This window comes from Mustela nivalis (genome assembly GCF_964662115.1).
Source record: "Mustela nivalis genome assembly, chromosome: 8".
Taxonomy (NCBI): Eukaryota; Metazoa; Chordata; class Mammalia; order Carnivora; family Mustelidae; genus Mustela; species Mustela nivalis.
The window spans coordinates 142,193,788-142,213,167 of NC_139027.1; the positions used below are offsets into that span (position 1 = coordinate 142,193,788).

The window sequence follows — 19,380 nt, forward strand, 5'->3', positions numbered from 1 at the left end:
GGAAGCTGGTCAGTGGAGCCCCAGGCCTCAGACCACACGGTCAGAGCCCAGTCCCCTGCAACCCAAAGTGTCTGTAGGGCCCTGGGAATCAACACTGTGGCCCTCGGGGTCTGGGCCATTTGGAGGGCCTCTGGGGGACAGGGAGCAGGAGCAGCTCCAGGAAGCCAGCCTGTCTCCGCCCTGGCTCTGCCAGTTTGATGTTGGACCTGCAGCTGGCGTCTGGCTGTGCCGCGGTCTGCGTAGGGCACCGGGAAATGACCCGGGACGGGAGCCGGGCGGGGACACCACAGGTCACTGGGCCAAGGACCCCACAAAAACCCTGGGGAGCGACCATCCCCCACCAAGCACAGACGAGGCATTGCCGCAGGACCAGCGGGACACAATGCGGCCAGGCCTGTCAACGCAACAGTCGGCATGGTCCAACCCCAGGAATCGGGGAGCAAGTAGGTAGAAACCATAAAATAAGAATGCTTAAAGTTATACCAAACACAGAAACTAACTAAAACACAGGAATTGCAATGCTATGAAAAAACAGAGAGATGTGGGGCGCCTGGGTGGCTCAGTGGGTTGGGCCTCTGCCTTCGGCTCAGGTCATGATCTCAGGGTCCTGGGATCGAGCCCCACATCGGGCTCTCTGCTTGGCGGGAAGACTGTTTCTACCTCTCTCTCTGCCTGCCTCTCTGCCTACTTGTGATCTCTGTCTGTGTCAAATAAATAAATAAAATCTTAAAAAAAAAAAAAGAGAGAGAGATGTGGCCAAAGAATCAGACACAACTTCTACAGATGGAAAATAAAATCACTGCAACTGAATACAGCGGACGGACAACAGCCGGCTGGAGGTTCGGTGATCCCAAGAACCGACCCAGAGCAGCTCAGAAGGCAGAGAGGGGACCACAAGAGACATTCAGAGACAGAAGGAGACCACAGGGAGATGCGTCCACGGCACGGGATTCCAGAAAGAGGAAAGAGGTAGAAGGGAGAGCTGATGGCCAGGAAAGGTCTTGAATGAACGACACACACTCTCAGATTCAAAAGGCAGGAGTCGGGCCTCTGGGTGGCTCAGTGGTTAAGCGTCTGCCTTTGGCCTCAGGTCATGAGCCAGGGGTCCTGGGATCGAGATCGGGCTCCCTGCTTAGCGGGAAGCCTGCCTCTCCCACTCCCCCCACCTGTGTTCCCTTTCTGTCTCTCTCTCTCTCTGGGTCAAATAAATAATCTTCTAAAAAAAAAAAAAGAAAGAAAAAGAAAGAAAAGGGCAGGAGTCCTGAGCCACGGAAGCCCTACGGCTGCCGGCTGCCGTAGAGGACATCCGCAGAGAACCGGGGGAAGGTCACAGCACCCTCCAGCGGGGGCAGACAAGCCAGAGGGGCAACAACGCAGGTGACTGCGGACTCTGCCAACCATCGAGACGCCAGGTGGCGCGTTGGCATGGCCGCCAACCGGAGTTCTGTAGCCGGCTCAACTACCCCGAGGGGAAAGCTGACACAGCCGCCGCGGCAGCGGTCATCGGACAGGGACACGGCCTCACGGCAACACCAACCAGAGGACGCACTTCGGGCAAAGGGAACCGAGTGGCCAGGGGTGCAAGCTGAGTCAAGGAGCGGCGCAGGTCAAGGGCCTGGGCGGGTCAGGAGGCGGCTCCCAGGCCGCAGGGACAGAGCGCCTGCTTACAGGGCCGTGTGGGCAGACACGACAGCGGGTCAAGCACGCCCGTCACGAGGGCCGCCACTGCCGTGAACAGTCCTGCCCCCGGCTGAACACGGGTGTCCCCGAGAACACACAGACTAGTCCCCGCGGTGATGGTATCTGGACGTGGGGCCTGTGAGGGGTGATTAGGTCTTAAGGATGGAGCCCCCATCAGGGGGCGTAGTGTCCTTGTAAAAGGACCCCAGAGAGCTCCCTCACCCCCTGTGCCACGTGAGGACACCCCGAGACGTGGGCCCTTGCCGGCCTTGAGAACAGCGGTAAGTTTGTTTGCGAGCCCCTTGTCTATGGTATGTGGTGACGGCGACCCAACCGGACTGAGACAGCAACCGAAGCAAGACTCGGAACTTCCAAACCAAAGGAAGGGGGAGTGAGTAAGGGGTTCAGGGCAGAGCGAGGCAGGCAGCTGGCAAAGCGGTGGTGTGATGGGGGGAGAGGGTGCAGGTGGGGACGGGGACGGTGGTCCGGGCAGGGCTGATGGCTGGACACGACGGGGTCGGGGTACGAAGGGCCGGAGCTCTCCCGGAAGAAGCGGCTGCGGCGCAGGGCACGGGAGCAGGGTGCGGAGGGCAGCCCGGTGCCCCAAAACATGGTGTGTGGGAGGTGCTGGTGTCCGTGCTTCTGGAAAAACCGCCCAGCCCAGCCCACCCCTCGCGCCCCCAGGCAGAGCCGGGCTCAGGCACACCCTGGTACAGGGGAGTCAGAGCGGACGCCAACGCCTCCCCAGCAAGTAAGGGCCGCCCCCGCTCCTCTGAGGCTGGTCTGGTGCCCGCGGGCGCCCCTCTCTGCCAGCGCACTGGGCACTGAACTTCCCAGAGCCACCAGCAGCGCCTGAGCTCTGGAAGCCGTGCGCAGAGACCACGCCCGGTGGCAAGGGAGCAGCTGGGGACAGCAAGGAGCGTCTTATCCGTGTCCTGAGGGACAGGGACGCGCAGCCTCAGGCCAAGGACACCCCCACTGCTCCACACAGGGCCCCGGCTTCTGCGGGGGTGGCAGGGGCCTCTGGCTACCGTGCCAGGTCCTCCCAGGCACGGGACAGCCCTGCACTTCGCCACACACCTAAGGGGATGGAGGCCAGGGGTGGCCACGCAGGACGAGGGACACAGTGGGCAGTGGAACCGGGTCTCCCGCTCCCTGCACTGGGAAGGGGATGAGGATGGGGGCAGCCTCACCTGTAGGGGTCTGTGGGGTCTTGGGCATCGCAGACGTCCGCGTGGCCGTGGCAGACACAGCGGCCGCCAATGCTGATGTCCTTGATGCTGTAGTAGTACTGTTGGGGGGGGGCAGTGAGTGCCACGGCCCCCTGCCCCAGCCGGGCCTCGCCGGCCCCACAGCCCCTCCGGACCCCGGCCGTGCCTCACCCGGCGGGTGACGGTGGGGTCCCGCAGCGCCTTGCCCATGAGGTGGCCCAGCAGCGTGTTGGTGCGCAGGAGCCGCAGGCGCACGTTGCTGGCTTTGGTGAACTCCCGCAGCAGGGGTGAGGAGGAGAAGTTCCTGGCCCCCGGGCGCCCGTTCACCAGGGACACCACAATCTGCACGCGGGACAGAGGGTCAAGCTGGTGGGGGGGGGGGCACCCTCCCATGAGCGGGGCGCCCGCCCCCGCCTGTGGCCCCGGGGCCCACCTCGCCGTTCTCCAGGGGCACGATCCTCGAGTGCTCGGTGGAACAGATGACGTGGTCGTCCCGCGCGATGCGCTCCAGCGTCTGCGGCCCGAACCGCTCCAGGCAGTCCCTCTTGGACGCTGTGGGGACGCGGGACCCCGGAGTGCGCTGGAGCACTGCCACTCCCCGACGGGCCGCCCCGCCACCCCCGCGGCGCCGGGTTGAAGGAGGAGGGAGGTGCCTCCCCAGGAGGGCACAGAGGACGGGGCGGCCCCTGCCCGAGCCCAGAAACCCTGCACTTGCGCACGCCTTGAGGACTGACCCCTCCCGGCCTTTGCCACGCGTGCCTCTCTCTGCAGAGACAAGTGCCCACCACGTCCCCATCCTTGGACGTCCATTTCCAACTGCTCTCGCCCATGGAGTTTTGGGGGACCCGTGACCGAGGCCCACCCAATCGCAGGCTCCCATGGTGATCGGTCACGGAGGCCTCGGACGTGGCAGGCTAGGGAGCCAGCGCGCCTCCCACCCTTGTTCCTTCAGGAGCTGCCGGACCATGAAGCCGGTCGAGAGGGAGGCAAGAGGTAGCGCCAGGGACGCCTGGTGCCTCCAGCCTCTGGGCCCAGCCGTGCCCCACATCAGGGACAGGAGCTGCTTACCATGCACCTGCCCTGGGAAGGCACATCTGACGCCCCTGACACATGCGGGAGGGAGGGCCTGAGGGCTGGTCTGCCATGTGGAGACGCGGAAGGAGCCCAGCCGCAGCAGCCCGCCCCAGGGGAGCCCAGCCGCAGCAGCCCGCCCCAGGGGACGGCCCCCATCAGCCCCCACCCGGAGACTCACAAGCAAAGAACTGCCATGGCTGGTAGGTGTGGCCGAAGTCTGTGGACCGCTCCAGCACCCAGAGGTCTGGCCGCGGCGAGTTGGCGAACTTGATCAGCACGTAGGCCACGTGGAAGACCTGGGGGGGGGGGGTGTTGACGTCCCAGGGCCCCTCCACTCAGCTCAGGGCCCCCAACACTCGGGGTGCCGCCCCAACCTGTGAGGTGGGCTCTTTTCCCACACTGGCCATCTGGGGATCTGGCCTGTGGGGGCCAGCCAGCTCAGAGAGCGGCCCCCAGCTCACTTGGGCCCGTGGCTGAGGCTGGCCCCGGGGACACAGAGGCAAAGGGTAGGACCCCCCAGTTTCTGAAGGTCTCCCCTCCTGGGCCGAGGGGCGCCTCCCTCCATCGCTGCCCTAGAAGCACAGGGGTCAGGCTCGGAGGCCACAGGCGGACCTGTGGAGGCTGGGACGGAGGGGCACAAAGGGGCAGCCGGTCCAGCGTCCAGGCAGTGAGGCCAGCGGCCTGGACAGGCGCTCATTCCACGGTCCCCGAAGCTCCGGCGGCCAGGCCTGGGCAGGCGGCCGGAGGATGACCCAGCTCCCACACAGGCCTCTCCAAACAGCCGGCAGCTCAGGACGGGGCCCCCGTCCCAGCCCCACCCTGGTTAGCCCCTCGTCATTCTCAGGGCTGACTCAGGACCTGCCCCCTCTCCCTCTGACTGGCCCATGGCCACCGAGGTCCCAGGGACAGACGCTGTCCTCCCCAGGAGGCCCCGGTGGGGTAGGCAGACCAGGGAATGAGGCCTCTCGGGACTGGGCCGGGGAGACCCCAGCAGCCCAGGAGCCGGAAGCTGGAGCATCATGGAGCCCTGGGCATGTCAGGGCAGCTCTGAGACAGGGGAAGGGTGAAGCTGAACCTCCAGAGGCCCCAAGAACCCCTCGCGCCCCAGCCAGACCCGCCTGTCCTGTTCTGTCGCTGGTCTCAGCACAACCCCGCTTCCAGGCAGCGCTCATGCCTGTCTCTCACCTCTTCCAGACCGGAGGTCGGCATCCTGGGATGCCCCTGTGTATTGCGCCCCTTGGGGCTAGCTGAGGCCCCTCCTCTGTCGATTGGCCCCCCAGGCCTGCACCCCAGCAGGTCTGAGCCCTGGCCCCCCAACCCCATCTGGCTGGGTTCTCGTTGCCAAAGGTACCCCTCATCCAGCGCCCCGGGGACGTACTACATGGCAAGGGATCCCCACATCAGCACCCAGAGCCCCCAGCCCCGGGTCACAGTTCCTAGGAAAGGGCCCTGAGAACTGCCTGTGGGCTCAATGATGAGGCAGCCAGCAGAGAGGCCCACCCTCACACGCCCGGCCGCGCTGGTCTGCGGCGTCCCCGCTCGCACACTTCCCGGGCTGGCACCTGAGCGCCCACCCCAGCCTCAGCCTGCGCGCGTACGGACCACAGGGCAGCGATCGCTGCAGGGAGGGATGGTGGTTTCCAGGCCCTGGGGCTCCGAGGGCCAGCCAGTGCCTCCCCCGCTCCCAGCCCTCTGCCCCAAAGTCAAGGGAACAACAAAGCAGGCAGGGCCACGGTCCAGGCTCGCCTCTGGGCAGGGTGTGCTCGGGCTCCGAGGAGACCCAGGCAGGGAAGGCAGCGGGACTGGAGACATCCCCAGTTTGCACTGGGAGGGCCAGTCACTCAAGAGGAGTGGGAGGTCCCAGACCAGGGCAGACACAGCCAGTGGACATGCCCCCTCGGGGGCCTGGGACGCGAGCCCATACGGCCATCCCAGGCCCCTCCCACGGGCACCCCCAGGTAGGCAGTGAACTGTGCACCAGCCTCAGGGGTGACATCCCGCTCCGGGCCATCCCCCGCACCCTCATCGGCGCCCCACCAGCCCCGGGAGTGGGTCCTCCCAGTACCTCCTTCCCTGGACCTGGCGGGCAGGGCCCAGAGCAGGGGGGCCCCACCACACAGGGCAGGGGCCCCTTTAAGGCTGCCCGAGGCCCAGAGTCTGCCCCCCACCCCCCATCAACCTGAGGCCACTGTGGTGACCCCACGGGGAAGGTGGGCACGGGCTGCTAAGAATGGGGGCGGGAGGGGGCACCAGGGGGAGGGAGGTCTGGGCCCCTGAGATACGCCTTCTGAGTCCTGCCCTTTCCAGAAGGCCGCATTCTGTTCGGGCTGCCACAGAGACTAGCCCAGCTCCTTCGGGAGGGCCTCTCCCCAGGGTGGGAACAGCCAGGCTCTGATGTCCTTGCCCCACTAGCCCCACCCACTGGGGGAGGGGCTTCAGTCGGTGGGTGGGGGCGGGGCTACTGACCCTCCACCCAACCTGGCACCTTGGCTGACCCTCAGGCGTTCCAGGGAGCTCTGGGGGGACCTCCCATGGCTCCCATGCCAGGAGGGGTCTCTGTGAGGAAGGGGTCACAGCAAGAAGGGCGGGGAGTAGGGGACACTGGGTTGTGCAGGACGCCCACAGGCCGTTCTTGGGGGGTGGCCGGCAGCTCGGCCCCCACCAAAGCCCAGAGGAACTTAAGGTTTCCCAGCCAGCCCCCCTGGGACCCACCCCCGCCTTTCCCTGAGCGAGGCCGCCGGGCTGCCCTCTCTGCTGGCCAGCTCTGTCCCTCCCCCAGTCGGCGCTGGTCGCATTCTTCCCAGCCGAGAGCACTTGCACGAATATTGACTCAAACGCACCGATCAGGCAGGACCAGGGTGTGGAAGCATCTGCCCCGTGCGCAGCGTCCTGGGACCCGCTTAAGGACCCTCCATCCGTGCGCCACCTCGCCAGTCACACGGGCCCTCAACTTCTGTCCTCACGGCCCTGGGCTGAAGGGGAGGCAGCCACGCACCTTGCACGCCCCATCTGTCCCCAGCAGGGTTGGGTTGCCAGGACCCCACAGCGGCCCCAGACAGGCCCTGGGAGCACAAGCAGACCCCTGAACCTCCCAAGACCCAGCCTTCCCCCACTGGCCCGCCCGCTCCTTGCCACCGCCAACGGGGGCTGACCTTTCCTGCTGCCGCAAAGTTCTGGGCAGAAGAAAAGAAATGTCTTTTAACGCATAAAGCCGAACAAAAGCCTGCTGAGTTATTTTTAAAAATTGGGCTATTTTGGGGTCAGGCACGTCTCCAGCACAGCAGCCGGACCTGCCTCTCGGCTGCCGCGGCCCCAGCCCCCACGCCTGGCCTGAGCGCCAAGGGTCAGGGCTCCGCAGCAGGCAGCACAGCCCCAGGGACCATGGCCGGAGGGGGGCTGGGGCCGGGGCAAGAGGCCAGGGTGGGTTCCAGGGTTCAGTGGCTGCAGGGCCCCGGCTGTCCCTTCCACTCCCAGGACAGGGAGTGGGGGGCAGTAGGAAGACAAACATAGCAGGGGTGTGGGTCGGGACACAGTGTCTCCCCAGAGCGCAGAGCGGGCAGATACCACCTACCCCTGGAAGCGGGCAAGCAGGAGTCCGCGGCCCTGGTGGGGGTGCTGCAAGGGGGGGGCGCGGGTTGTGCACAGGGCTGGGGCCTGGACAACACGGGGAGGGCTAACCAGAACGCTGCTGCCGCAGACCCCGCCGCGGCCTCTGGAGCCCCCAGGCACGGGAAGGGGGGCAGGGAGGGACGGCTGGTCAGCAGCCACTTGGGCTGGGGCACCATGTCACCAAGAGCACGGCTGTGGCCGGCACAGCCTACCCCCGCCCTGGCCGATCTCAGGGCTGGGAAGACCCAGGCTGGCCCTCGTGCCCCTGTCCCAGGGGAGGAGGGAGCCTGTCCGCCACCCCCCGCCCCGGCCCCGTTCCGCTGGGCCGGCCGGCGTGAATCACCGGGCAGTCTGTGACTCAGCCCTGGCCCCACAGGAAGCAGGGCCCCATGCTGATGCCCGGGACGGGCCAGGGTCCCAGGCTGTGGCCGGGCGGAAGCAGGAAGCCCCTCCTAGCCAGGCGTCCGGGCTTCCCCTTGGAGTGAGCCCTGGGACACCCAGACCTCCTGGATCCTCCCGCACCCCAGACTGCCAGAGCCCACCTTCAGGGCCCCGCACCCCCAGATCCGCCCACCCTCCCCGCAGAGACCCCCATCGGGAACAGTGCAGAGTAATGGCAGAGCAGGGCGGGCGTGCCTCCTGGAGCCCCAGCGGGTTAGATAAGCACCGCCGACCAGCCTGGCAAGCTCCAGGAGGGGCAGGGGTCGCGGGCAGGAGAGAACACGGAAGCGCAGGACATGCTTGGTGGCTTCAGGGCCTCGCTCTGCCAGTTGGGGCACTCAGGGCACAGGTGTGCAGCGCGGGGGGAGACCTTTGGGGAAGAGGGGCTGGGAGGGCCCGGACAGGTGCGCGGGGCCCCGCCGGCGAGAGCGGAGGACGACTATCCTGCGTGGCTCAGCACTTGGCTATTCCAAGACCCCCACCGCCAGGGGCTGTCGCCGTCTCCTCCTCCTGCAGCCTGGCCCGGGTCAGGCCAGATGGTCAGTCGTGGACCACAGGACACAGAGTTTATCCCCAAGGGGAGCCCCCAAACCTAAACAGTTTAGTCTCGGTGAGTGGTGCTGCTGGAGACCAGTGCGTGGGGTTGTTTAAACATAGAGAACTGGAGGCTTTGGGGGCCCACCGGGGTGGGGGCAGGGGGGAAGGCACGGATCCAGCATGAGTACGCCCGGACGGCCACAGGCAAGCGCGGCGGCAAGCGTGTCAGCGATGAGATGCGCAGGGCTGGCGACAAATGGCCCCCGGGCCTGGGCGCGGGCCCCACGTCCTCTGAGCAAAGGAACCTGCTCATTCTCATGAGGAGGGGCGGGGCCTGTACTGGAGAAGGGGTGTCTACCCCACGGACGCCACCAGGACCCCAGCTCAAGGGCCCGTGTCCAGTCCAGCCCGCACACCTGTCCCTGGTGGGGGCTCAGTAACCAGAGCCCGGCCAGCCTTGCCCATACTTCCTGCCACTTCCCTTGAACAACCCCACTGACATTCCCAGGGTGCCGGCCCCATGGCCGAGTGCCCAGCCGGGCCAGACAGCTGGGCCAGTGGCCGTAGCCTCATAAGCCAGCAGGCCAGCAGGCACCCTGGGACCAGGAGGCCTGCCCAGGGAGCCCCGAGCCAGCTGGCCTCTGACGACATGCTGCCCGAACCCGGGGCGGGCAGGGCAGAGCTGCCTGGGGACCCTAACAGCCAAAGCAGCCGGCGTGCCCACATGCAGGAGCTCTCATCCCCGCACTCAGAGCGGAAACAGCCCAGGAGCCACAGCCCACATGGCCAGGCTGTCCCCAAGCCCATCGTCAACTCCGGAGACCTGCACCAGGGTCTCGGTCACTCCGCCCTGGCTCAGTTTCCCCAAGTGCCCAGGAAGGGCTCACCCGCAATGGCTCGCAGCTGTGCCAAAGCTTTGCTCCTCAGTACGCCCTGTCTGGTGGGTGGTTGGCAGCCGGTGTCCGCCCCGGCTCCCCACTGTCCCCTAGGGAGTGCACAGACCCCTGACCCTGGCATTTCTAGCCCTCAACATTTGGCCTCATGCCCAACTACCCCAGCCTACACCCTGACGCTGAAGCTGGACCCTCTGCACCATTACCCCTACCAAACCCCTGCCCCTGGCCTTGGAGGGCTGAGACACAGGGCTGGCCTGCCCGGTCACAGGTAGGAACACGGCTGGGAGGGATCAGCATTGCCCCCCGAAGCCGGGTCTGGGCAGTGTGGCTGCAGCAGGCAGGGAAGGGAGAGGCCTGCTGGGGGGAGTCCCTCCCCCACGGCAGGCCCCAGAGGGCTGTCTGGAAAGGCCGGGGTCTCCCCCCACAGCAAGGCCCCGCTATCTCGGCCCAGCTCTTCGAGACACTGTCCAGAGCCCCCCCGTGGGGGCAGGGCGCCGGAGCCAGCACCCATCCCGCCGTGCGGCCCGAGCCCAGGCTGTCAGAAGCAACGCCCAGCCTGCCCTAGGTCAGGGAATGGGAGCCTCAGGCTGGCAGGAGGCCCCAGGAGCACCCCCAGGCAGGCCCTGGGACTGCACCCCTCCGGAGGACACCCCCTTCAGAGGCCGGTGCCCAGCAGCGTCAGACCCACAGCTCTGTTCTCTCAGGTCTCAGGGTTCCCGGACAAGGTCCACAAGGCAAGCGCGGCAGGGACCTCGGGCCTGGGCCTCCCGTGCCCTTCCCAGCCGGGACTGACTCACAGAACCTCTGTTTCTCTGTCTACCACATGGAAGGAGGGGGTCCCACTGTCCCCCGCCTCCCGTGACTGGGAAGGAGGATGGAGCGGTGACTCAGGGCAAGAGGGAACAGGCTCACGGAGGGCCCCGGGGCTCCTGGGCCCCCAGACACGGCAGGGATCACGCACCATCAGTTCTCTGCCCGCCCACCGGGCATGCAGCCTCCCTGCCCCCTTTCTCGGCTCTCCTGGGGGCAGGAAGGCCCCTGGTGCCCAGTGCCAGCTGCCTCCTCCCCCTTCCCAGGGTATCCGCTCCAGATCCCAGAACAAAGGCTGCTGGCGGCCCGCCACAGGGGGCGTGCCCAGACCCACTGCCCGCTCGGCCTGGCTTCCTCACGGAAGCCCAGCCCCACCCAGGACCCATGCCTCCAAGCACGCCTTTCCCAAAGGGAGAAAACCCAGTACACGGCCAGGACCCCTGGGCTCTGCCCCTTGGGCTGTGCTAGCCTGGCCAGGCCCCTTGGGCTCAGCCTGTCACCCCATCTGCGCCAGGAAGTGGGCTCCGAGGGTCCTGCCTGGGGACATCCTCAGGACCTCAACAGACAAGGGGCTCTTGAGGGCTCAGACCCCAGGTCCCTGAGAGGGTCACATTCTAGGCCCCCAAACATTCCCCCTGATGCTCCAAGCCTCCATCCTCCGGAAACGTCGCTGCTACTCCTGCCCTACGTGGGGCTCCCCTGCCCTGCAATGGGGCACTGAGGGCCAGGCCTGGCCTCCGTCCCCCACCCCAGCAAGCAGGGGCTCCCCGCCAAGGGACCCAGTTGCTGCTCAGTGGCTCAGGGAGGAAGAGGCAAGGCGCTCCCTTTCCAAGAGAGCAGCGGGAACGCGGGACTTCCTCTGGGACCCCATCTCAGCGGGGCACAGGTGGAGGAAGGCGGCTCTCGCTCCCACGCAGCCAGACCCTGGGCCCGTCTACACCGCCCAACGAGCCAGACCCTGGGCCCGTCTACACTGCCCGACTCCAAAGCACGTGAGCAGGCAGTCCGTGTCCGCCCCCTCCCCATCCAAGCCGGCAGCCCCTTGGCCAGACCAAGACAGGCTTAGGGGGATTCATCTGCAGGCGGTGGAGGGGAGGGAGGCAGGGAGGGGCCAGTGGGTGGACGGACAGAGACATGGGTGGGACGGAGGGTGGACAAAAGGGAAGGAGGGTGGGGGAGGGAGAGAGAGGAGTGGGACCCTCCGGACGGGCGAGTCACTCCTCCCTCCCGTGTTCTTCTCTGTGATCCCACAGTTGGGGAAACTGAGGCTTGGAGAGTCAGGATATGCTGTGACAGCCGCTCGATGGCCTGGAACCAGTGCACAGGCAAACACAGGGCCAGCCTCATCAGCGCCAGCCCATTTCACAGATGGGGAGGCCGGGGCCCCCGGAGCCCCGAGGGAACAGAGCACCGTCCGAGCCCCTCCCCGGCCCCTCACGGCACCTCAGGGGGGCCTTGTATCCACGTGCTCTGCGGCCACCCTGGCAATGCCATGAGGACTGGGCTGGGCTCGGGCCTTCCTCCCTCCCCGTCTCCCCACCCCCCAGCCAGGTCTGTCCCATAGAGCAGGAGAGGAGGCAGGAAGAACCCTCCAGCTCAGCACAAGTTCCCTCCCACGGCCCCGGGGAACAGCGGTGCCAGAGACAGGAGAACCCCAGGGCCCCACAGGCTTCTGATGCCCCTCCCAGGCTCCCTCCAGGTGACAGGACAGCACGGATGTGATCAGAACCCAGTGAGCTGAACCCAGAGAGCGAGCGGACCAGCCCCCTCCCCAGTCTGGTCCACCCCAGCCCAGCTCCTCCCCCTGCACAAGGGCTGCTTCTCCCGAGGGGATAACCGGATAACCGGATAACCGGATAACCGAGGCTAACGAAGGAACCCGCTCCCCTCCAGGTTCACCTTCCCCTGGGCCAGGCCTGCCGGCTTCCAGGCTTCAGGCAGGAGGGACGCCAGCAAAATACCCCAACCCCGCTCTGGGCCCCAGCCTTCCAGCCACTTCCCCACCTCTCCTAACACCGGGGGACAGTGGGGAGGGGCCAGCAAGGAGCAGACATCACCCCGGTCACACCCAGGACGGTGGCAAAGCCACCACCGTGAACAGGCAGGGCTCCAGCAGGACAGAGCTCGTCACTGGGACCCCAGGCAGGCCCGGGGTCAGTCACTTCCAGGCTCGGCTTCATCGGCCTGTCCCCACCGCACCCCCCGTGGCAACAGGACTGCCAGCCCATCTCACAGGCAGGTCACCGGGGCCAGGCACTGGCCAAGTCCCCCAAGAGCAGGACAGAGCCTGAGGGAGCCTGACCCCCCCCCCCCCGAATCCCACGAGCGCGCAGGGCTCATTGCTCAGGCAGAAATGTCTGCCCCTATCCCATGAGCCGGGGCTTCAAAGGCCAAGGACAGCCTACAGGGGTGGCCCGAGCAGGTGGTCCACCTGACCCCAAGGTGGCCAGGACAGCACAGGTATGCCAGGAATGTCCACTTCCAGAGCCTCCTCCGCGGCCCGGGCCCCTCCCACGGCCGCCAGGCAGCGCCAGGCTCCAGGCAAAGGAATTCCTCCAAGTAAACACCAGGGCCTCCCAGCATCTGGGCCCTCCTCCAAGCTGTCCCCTGACCCAAACTGTGACCTCTGGGAAGCCCCCTCCCGCCTCCTCTCCCCCTGCGTGCGGCAGGGGTGCTGGCAGGACACACAGAAGGTGCCCACGGCCACGCCTCCGTCGGCGCGGGGCCTGCCACCCGCAGCTCCCGCCAGGCCCCATGGCCACCGCTCCCGAGGTGGGGACCCTACCTGGCCCAGATCCAGGGTGACGTTGACTTCGTTGTACTCTAGTCCCCGGGACAGCGGCGGGCTCTGCCACCAGCGCTCCGTGCCGTCAATGGCGTTGCTCACGGGGTGTGCCCTGTTGCTGTTGGCGGCCGTGCAGATGTCACAGTACTGGCCCTGGGGGGGGCGGACGCGGTCAGATGGCGGGGGTGGGGGGCTGGCACCCTGCCCCTCGGTCACCCCCCAGCCCCGCACCCCCGACCTGCCGGCCCTCTCCTGCCATTCCCCGCTCGCTCGGCAAGCACAGAGTGCCTACTACGTCCTGGGCTTGGGGGTTCGGCTCTGGGGAGGGACAGTCATACCCCCACAGGGGAAAGAGGAGAGCGGGGAAGGAGAAGAGCCCCTCTTTAGGTGGGAAAATCCCTGGGCGCCTCTCTGGGGGGGGGCGTCTGAGGCCTACGCTGCAAGTGGGGGTGGGCTCCAGACAGGTGGGGAGCCCCGCAGGGCCTGGGGCCAGGGGGAAGCAGGGAGCCCGGGACCCAAAGGTCAGTGGAACCGGAGCCCAGGCAGAGAGAGGGCTGGTTGGGGGGGGGGGGCACAGTCCCCAGACAGAAGGCCCGGGAGCATCAGGGTGGGGTGGGGTCCAGGTGGCTCGGACTATGTGGAGAGCCAAACTGCACCCCCCAGGGCCTCCAGCCCCTCCCCCACAACCCTCCCGTTTTACCCAGAGCCTGGATTAGGGTCTCCGGAGAGAAGGAAGTAAGCCATTCTAGCAGCCTGTGGGGAGAGGCCCCAGAGTGGAGGCGTGTGGGCGGCCTCCAGGCTAGGCCTGGACCTCCTGGCTCTGCTGCTTCCGAGCCCTGGGACCAGGCCAAGTCACGGTGCCAAGAGCCTCAGCGTCCCCATCTGAAGAGTGGGGGTAACGCCAGCACCTGCCTTGGCCATGGAAAGATTAGCAGGTCCCACACGGGGCCTGGCAGCTGCTTCTGTCCTGGTCCAGCCACCTGCTGGGGCCTGTCCCCTGAGGGACAGAGACGTCCCTGTCAGGGAAGAGCAGGTGCAGGGGACGAGGAACATAGCTGGGTCCTGGCCACTGGCGAGAAGAGGCCCAGCCTCCACCCAGAAGGAAACCAGACCTGCCATCTCCTGGCACACAAAGGCAGCCCTCTGGGATTTGGCATCGATGGAGGCCCCAGAGGCTGTGTCTGGGAAATGCGGCCGCCGCACCCCTCCCAACCTCCCAGGGGGCCAGACCTTGTCCTAGAAGTTGGAGGTGGGAGCGTGGGAGACCCCTTGTTGCCCCAATCCCAGGCCTGGCAGCCATGGAGAGCCCCCAGCAAGCCCCCACAGATGTTGGTCTGCACCACGCTTCCCCTGTGGGCTTGGGTCCATGAGATCTCATGCACCGGACCTGTGGGACCCGCCTCCCACCCAGGAGGCTCCCAGGACCCCTCAGACTAGGTGCACGGGCCGCCCCAGCTCAGACCTCGTTCAGGCCAGTGGGCTCTGGACTCTCATCTCTTGTCCTGCCTCAGCTCATATAACACCCCCTCGGCAGGCGCCCCAGGGCTCCAGACACCCCAGGCAGCTAACCCACGCATCGCCCTGCTTTCTTCATCCTATCAAGGAGCCCGAGGCTCCCCGGCTACTCGTGGTCAGTGGTCCTCTGTTCGCTGCCCCCCTGCCTCGTGGTCACCCTCCCTCCTTCCTGTGCCTCTGAGCACCCCTCCCTGCAGCCCAGGGCTGCTGTACGTAGGGACTGGAGCAGTAGGGGACACTCAGAGAAGTTCTACTGCCTAGCTCAAATGGGGCCCCCAAACTAAAGCCAGGGCTCTGGCTCCCAGGACCTAGAGGAGCTCCCAGGAGGTAAAGAGAGAAGGGCCCCACACCACAAGTGGGCGCGCGGCGTCAGGGGCCTGGAGGGGCCGAGGGCGGGAGGGGCCTTCCTAGAAGAGGTGGGCAGGGCGACATGGCTGGGTTGGTGGGCCTTCCAGAAAAGGCTGCCTGGGGTCAGACGCCCCCACAACCAAGCCCAGGAGGAAGCTGGGTCAAGGGGTCCCAGGAAAGTTTCTGCTCAGGCCCACACAGAGACTCAAACAGGGTGACTCTAGTCCCCAGAGGCTACAAGTGGGTGCCTCTCCACGATGCGGGCCTCCTGGCCGGCCAGTCGGCCTGGCTTGGGCTTACAGCGGACCGCGCTGGGGAAACCGGGCCCCCCCACCCTCTGCTGCAGAGGGTCCTGCCAGGAACAGAGCGAGGAAACAGGGAGCAGCGATAAGAAGGTCCCTCCCCGTGAGTCACCCTGCCGGCAGCTGAGCCCCCGACTTCCCCGGCGGGCCCAGGGCCAACCCGGAATTCCTGCAGTGCCCACCTGAGGCCGCGGGGCTGACGTGCCCAGCTGCCCTCGGCGTGCTCTGCCGCCACAGGACCACCTCGCCTAAACAGCAGCAGGCCTCACCCCAGGCCCACCAGGTTCTGTCCCGCCTCCTCCAGGGGTCCTGGGCGCCGCTAGCCCCCATCCTCGGGCCCCACAGCCTCTGGGACCCAACGCCCATGTCAGCACAAGACTGAACTCTCAGGACAGAGAGAAGCAGGGCACCACCTCCCTGGCACCTGCTCCTCCCCCACTGCCCCCCACCCTGAGCTCGGCCCCAGATGGGGACTACAGGCCAGGCCTTCTCGACAGCCCACTCCAGGGTCGGGGCAGCAAGCAGGCGGCCCGTGCAGCTAGAGGCGAAGGCAGAGGCACTGGCCGGGCCAGGGACGCAGCCAAGGCCACATGGCTGTGCAGCTTGTACCCCTCGGGCCAATGCATCTTCCTAGCACAGCTGGCAGCGAGACCAGGCGTGCTAACCTGTGCTCCCAACACTCAAAGGGGAGCTTCTGCCTCTTTCTCTCTCTCTCTCCCTCTCTCTCACCAGGCCAGGAGCGGCGGGGGCAGGGCTGTCCGCGCTCACCCAGGGCCTGCTTCCCCCCACGTGACACCATGTGCGTCAGCGGTCTCGGTCTCTCCCGGGCCGAGGGCTTCCCAGGCTCCTCCGCCATGCTCACAACCCCAGGTGAAGCAGGCTCTCATACCCATTTGGCAGATGAGAAGCCTGAGGCCCAGGGAGAGAAAGCACACAGCTAAGGAGAAGCAGAGGAAAGGTGCTCTCACCTGGGCCCCCAGGCTGCTCCCTTAAGCACATGAAGTGAGACAAAAGTCAGGGGTCCTCGAGGGAGCTACTCAGCCGGGGCCCGCAGGGTACAGGATGGGCGTTCTAAGGGACCCAGGTGAGCCAGGAAGGGGCATCAAGGGCTCAACCGGGCCCTCTGGAGACCCCCACACAAGCTCCTTCCTGCCACCCAGACTCTAACATCAACCAGATGTGCCAAGGGCTTGCGGCAGGGACGGGTTCTCACTGCTCGCCTGCGCCAGACCCTGGCCGACAGCGGGCCTTTCAGCGGGTGTCCACAGTAAAACTCTCCAGGCCTCAGTTTCCCTATCTGAAACATGGGTTTGACACCCCTTGTATCAGCTGTGCTGGGCACAGGGGAGGGCACACAGGTAAGCCCAGGAGCCTAAGGGAGGCCAGCATGCGTGGCAGGATGGCTCTGGAGGACAGGTGGCCCCCCACCCCCGCTCTGCTCCCCCCTGCAGGGGAGGGCCTGGGGCAGTGGGCAGGCAGGCCCAGCAAGGGGGCCCGCTGAGGCTCCTCCGCTCATCACCCACCCTAGCTAATCCACCTCCCACTCCCCTCCTCCCCTCCCCCCGCCTCTTCCACCAGAACAGTGGTGACTCAGGTTACAACCGCCCTGGGGCCTCCACTCTCCCGAGGGTTCTGGAGGGGTGGGAAGACAGTACCCGCCTCCAAGGGTGGCCCAGCGGCCTCGCAGGATCCCAGCCCTCAAGCTAAGCCCAGAGAATCCTTCCCCGTCAGGTGTCCGGTGCAGTTGGAGCCCCCGAACCGGCCCCCACCTAGACTCCTGGCTTGGGTGGGCCTCCTGGAGTGCCTTCCGGGGTTGAAACCCCATCTCCTCAAGGAGACTGAGGAGGACAAACCAGCACCTGTGCGGCCGAGATGCTGCCCAGGGTTTGCATCTGTGTTTGCACCCCCAATTAAAAGTACCATGGTTTGCCCCCACACACACACCTTAAGGGTCCCATCAAGTCCCTAGATCCCCGGCTCCAACCCTCTGCTACAAGCAGCGAGAGCCTCCAGTGTCGGACTCCAAACTCCAGGACGCCCGACCCTCCCGCCGCCATCCCCGTGGCGTGCGCGCCGGCAGGTTGCAGCTTGTCCCGGGGAAAGGCAGAGCGGGCCCGCCCCTTCCCCACCGGCAGCCGCGGTGGAAGCCAAGACCCGCCCTCGCCAGGATCCCGGGACTCGGGGCGGCCAGGGAACGGGCACCAGCGCCCCTCCCGCCCTGCCACCGCCGCCCGGGGACGCGCACTCCTCTGGCCGAGCCTGAAAGGCCGAGCTGGGGTCCCTCCCGTTTCCCGAAATGCGGAACCAGCGCGTCGGGACGCGGCGCGCGGGCTTCGGTCCGTACCTGGGCGCTCCCCGCCAAGTCCGTCCCCGGCGCCCGCGTCCTCGCCACCCCGCCGCCCGCCCGGCGGCGACCCAGCCCCGGCGCGCGCTCACCTGGATGGTCTGGTTGGGGTCCCCGCCCGCCACGGGGCCGCCCACCAGCTTGCAGTAAAGGTCCTCGGTGGGGCGCGGGGCGCCGCGCGCCGGGGCCTCCTCGCCGCAGGTGGCCGAGGCGGTGATGCGGGCGCCCTCGGCCAGGTTGAAGTAGGGCGGGTGCAGGCTGAAGCCGCCGTCCGCCGGCTCCCGCGCCCGCGCTGCGCCCAGCAGCGCCAGGCCGACCAGGAGCAGCGGCCCGGGGCCCCGCGACCCCGCCGCGCCCCGTGCGCTCCCAGCGCCGAGCCGCGCGCCCAGCTTCGCCATCTTCCAGCTCCGGGGACCGCCGCGCCGCGGGAGCCCAGGGAGTGCGGCGGTGGCCGGCGGGCTCGCCCCGCCTGCGGACGTCAGGCCCCGCCCCGGCCCGCCCGGGCGCCCGAGCCCCGCGCCCCGGGGAGGGGGCGGGGAGGGGCGGGGAGGGGGAGGGGCGGCCGGGGGCCTTAACCCTTCGAACCCCGGTCCGGCCGGCCTCCCCAGAAGGGGCACCTGCTGGCCTGGGGCCAGGCGGTGGGAACGCGGCCCAACCGCGACCTCCCTCCCCCCCAGGGCGTGGCTCCCGGTCCCGAGCGGCGTCCCCGGGTCCCGGGCGCCCGGCCCGCTCTTCCCAGCCTGGCCGCTCCGCTCTTTGTTTCCCTAACTTTGGGCACCTCTTGGAGGCCGAGCGCCCCCGGCGGCCCGGGGACAGGCGCTTCGGTGAAAGCTTGCGCAGCGGCCGGCCTGGGCCCTCTGCCTCACCAAGGGCCCGGCCCGTTCCCACCTCCATCCCAGAAGCGGCTCCGTGTCCAGAGTGACCCCCACTGGAGCCCCGACGCTTGGTTCCCCAGGACTCCACGCGGTGACCTCCGCAGACCCTGTGCAGCCTCACTCCTCTGTTCGGTGTTTGGTTTTTCTCCCTTATACCGCACCCCCCCCCCCAATATCTGCCTCTTTCTGCAGCTGAGAAGGTGAGCCCTTGTCAGCCACAAGTGACTGTGGGCGGGGGCCCACAGGGAGTAAGAAAGACCCGGCTTGGGGACCCCATGCGTCCCTGGGGCAGACAGGTCAGATTCAACTCTGCCAGTCCCACCTGTACTTGGCTCTTCAATATTCTGAAATAAGGAAATGGAGCAAGAGGCACAGGCACTGTGGGGCCCCTGTGGCAAAGGGAGGATGCTCAGGACCCCGAGGGTGCCAAGAAGATGGGCTGCAAAGGACTTCTACTGAGCAGCGCTGTTAGAGTCACCCGGGAGCTCGCCCTTGTGCCTGGAGGTGCCTGTGCTTTGGAGGACCGTGACTCCACCATCTTCTGCCAGCCAAACCCTCCCAGCTCAGAGCCGGTCCCCGTGCTGGTACAGCCCCCAGTTGCTGGAGGATGCTTGGGAAATGACACAGGACCTAGAGGCCAGGGCTTAGGGTTGTGTCCCAGCTGTTTCTGCATTTCGGTGGCTGTGACCACTGGGTCTCCTCCTCCTCCCCTCCAACTCCTGGCCCAAATCGGCCTCACAGGGAGGCCTGGGGGGTGGGAGGGGCTGGTGCGCAGCTGCTGGGCTGGCAGCTTCCCCCCATTCTCTGAGCCAGGCCAGCTGGGTGCATATGTCCCACGTGGGGCCCCCTGGACAGTCCTGGGTGGTGGGTAGAATAAGTGTCTGGGGTGGTGGCCGGCTGGTCCTGGTGGGGGTCCTGCGGCAGCAGCTGCCCCAGAAGTGTGCTTTATCATT

The 19,380-nt window shown here is 67.0% G+C and overlaps 1 protein-coding gene across 1 annotated transcript in view; it reads right to left on the minus strand.

Moving 5' to 3' along the window:
- Window positions 1–17,976, minus strand: part of LAMA5 (laminin subunit alpha 5) — a 46,557-nt gene extending 28,581 nt beyond the window's left edge. Inside the window, exons 1-6 of the mRNA XM_082746415.1 lie at window positions 17,645–17,976; window positions 13,044–13,196; window positions 4,144–4,261; window positions 3,325–3,443; window positions 3,063–3,233; window positions 2,874–2,971 (exon numbers count right to left, since the gene is read on the minus strand). Of these exons, the coding sequence (XP_082602541.1) occupies window positions 2,874–2,971; window positions 3,063–3,233; window positions 3,325–3,443; window positions 4,144–4,261; window positions 13,044–13,196; window positions 17,645–17,950 (965 nt within the window). The 5' untranslated portion in view covers window positions 17,951–17,976. The remainder of the gene's footprint in view (window positions 1–2,873; window positions 2,972–3,062; window positions 3,234–3,324; window positions 3,444–4,143; window positions 4,262–13,043; window positions 13,197–17,644) is intronic.
- Window positions 17,977–19,380: the final 1,404 nt, after the last annotated feature.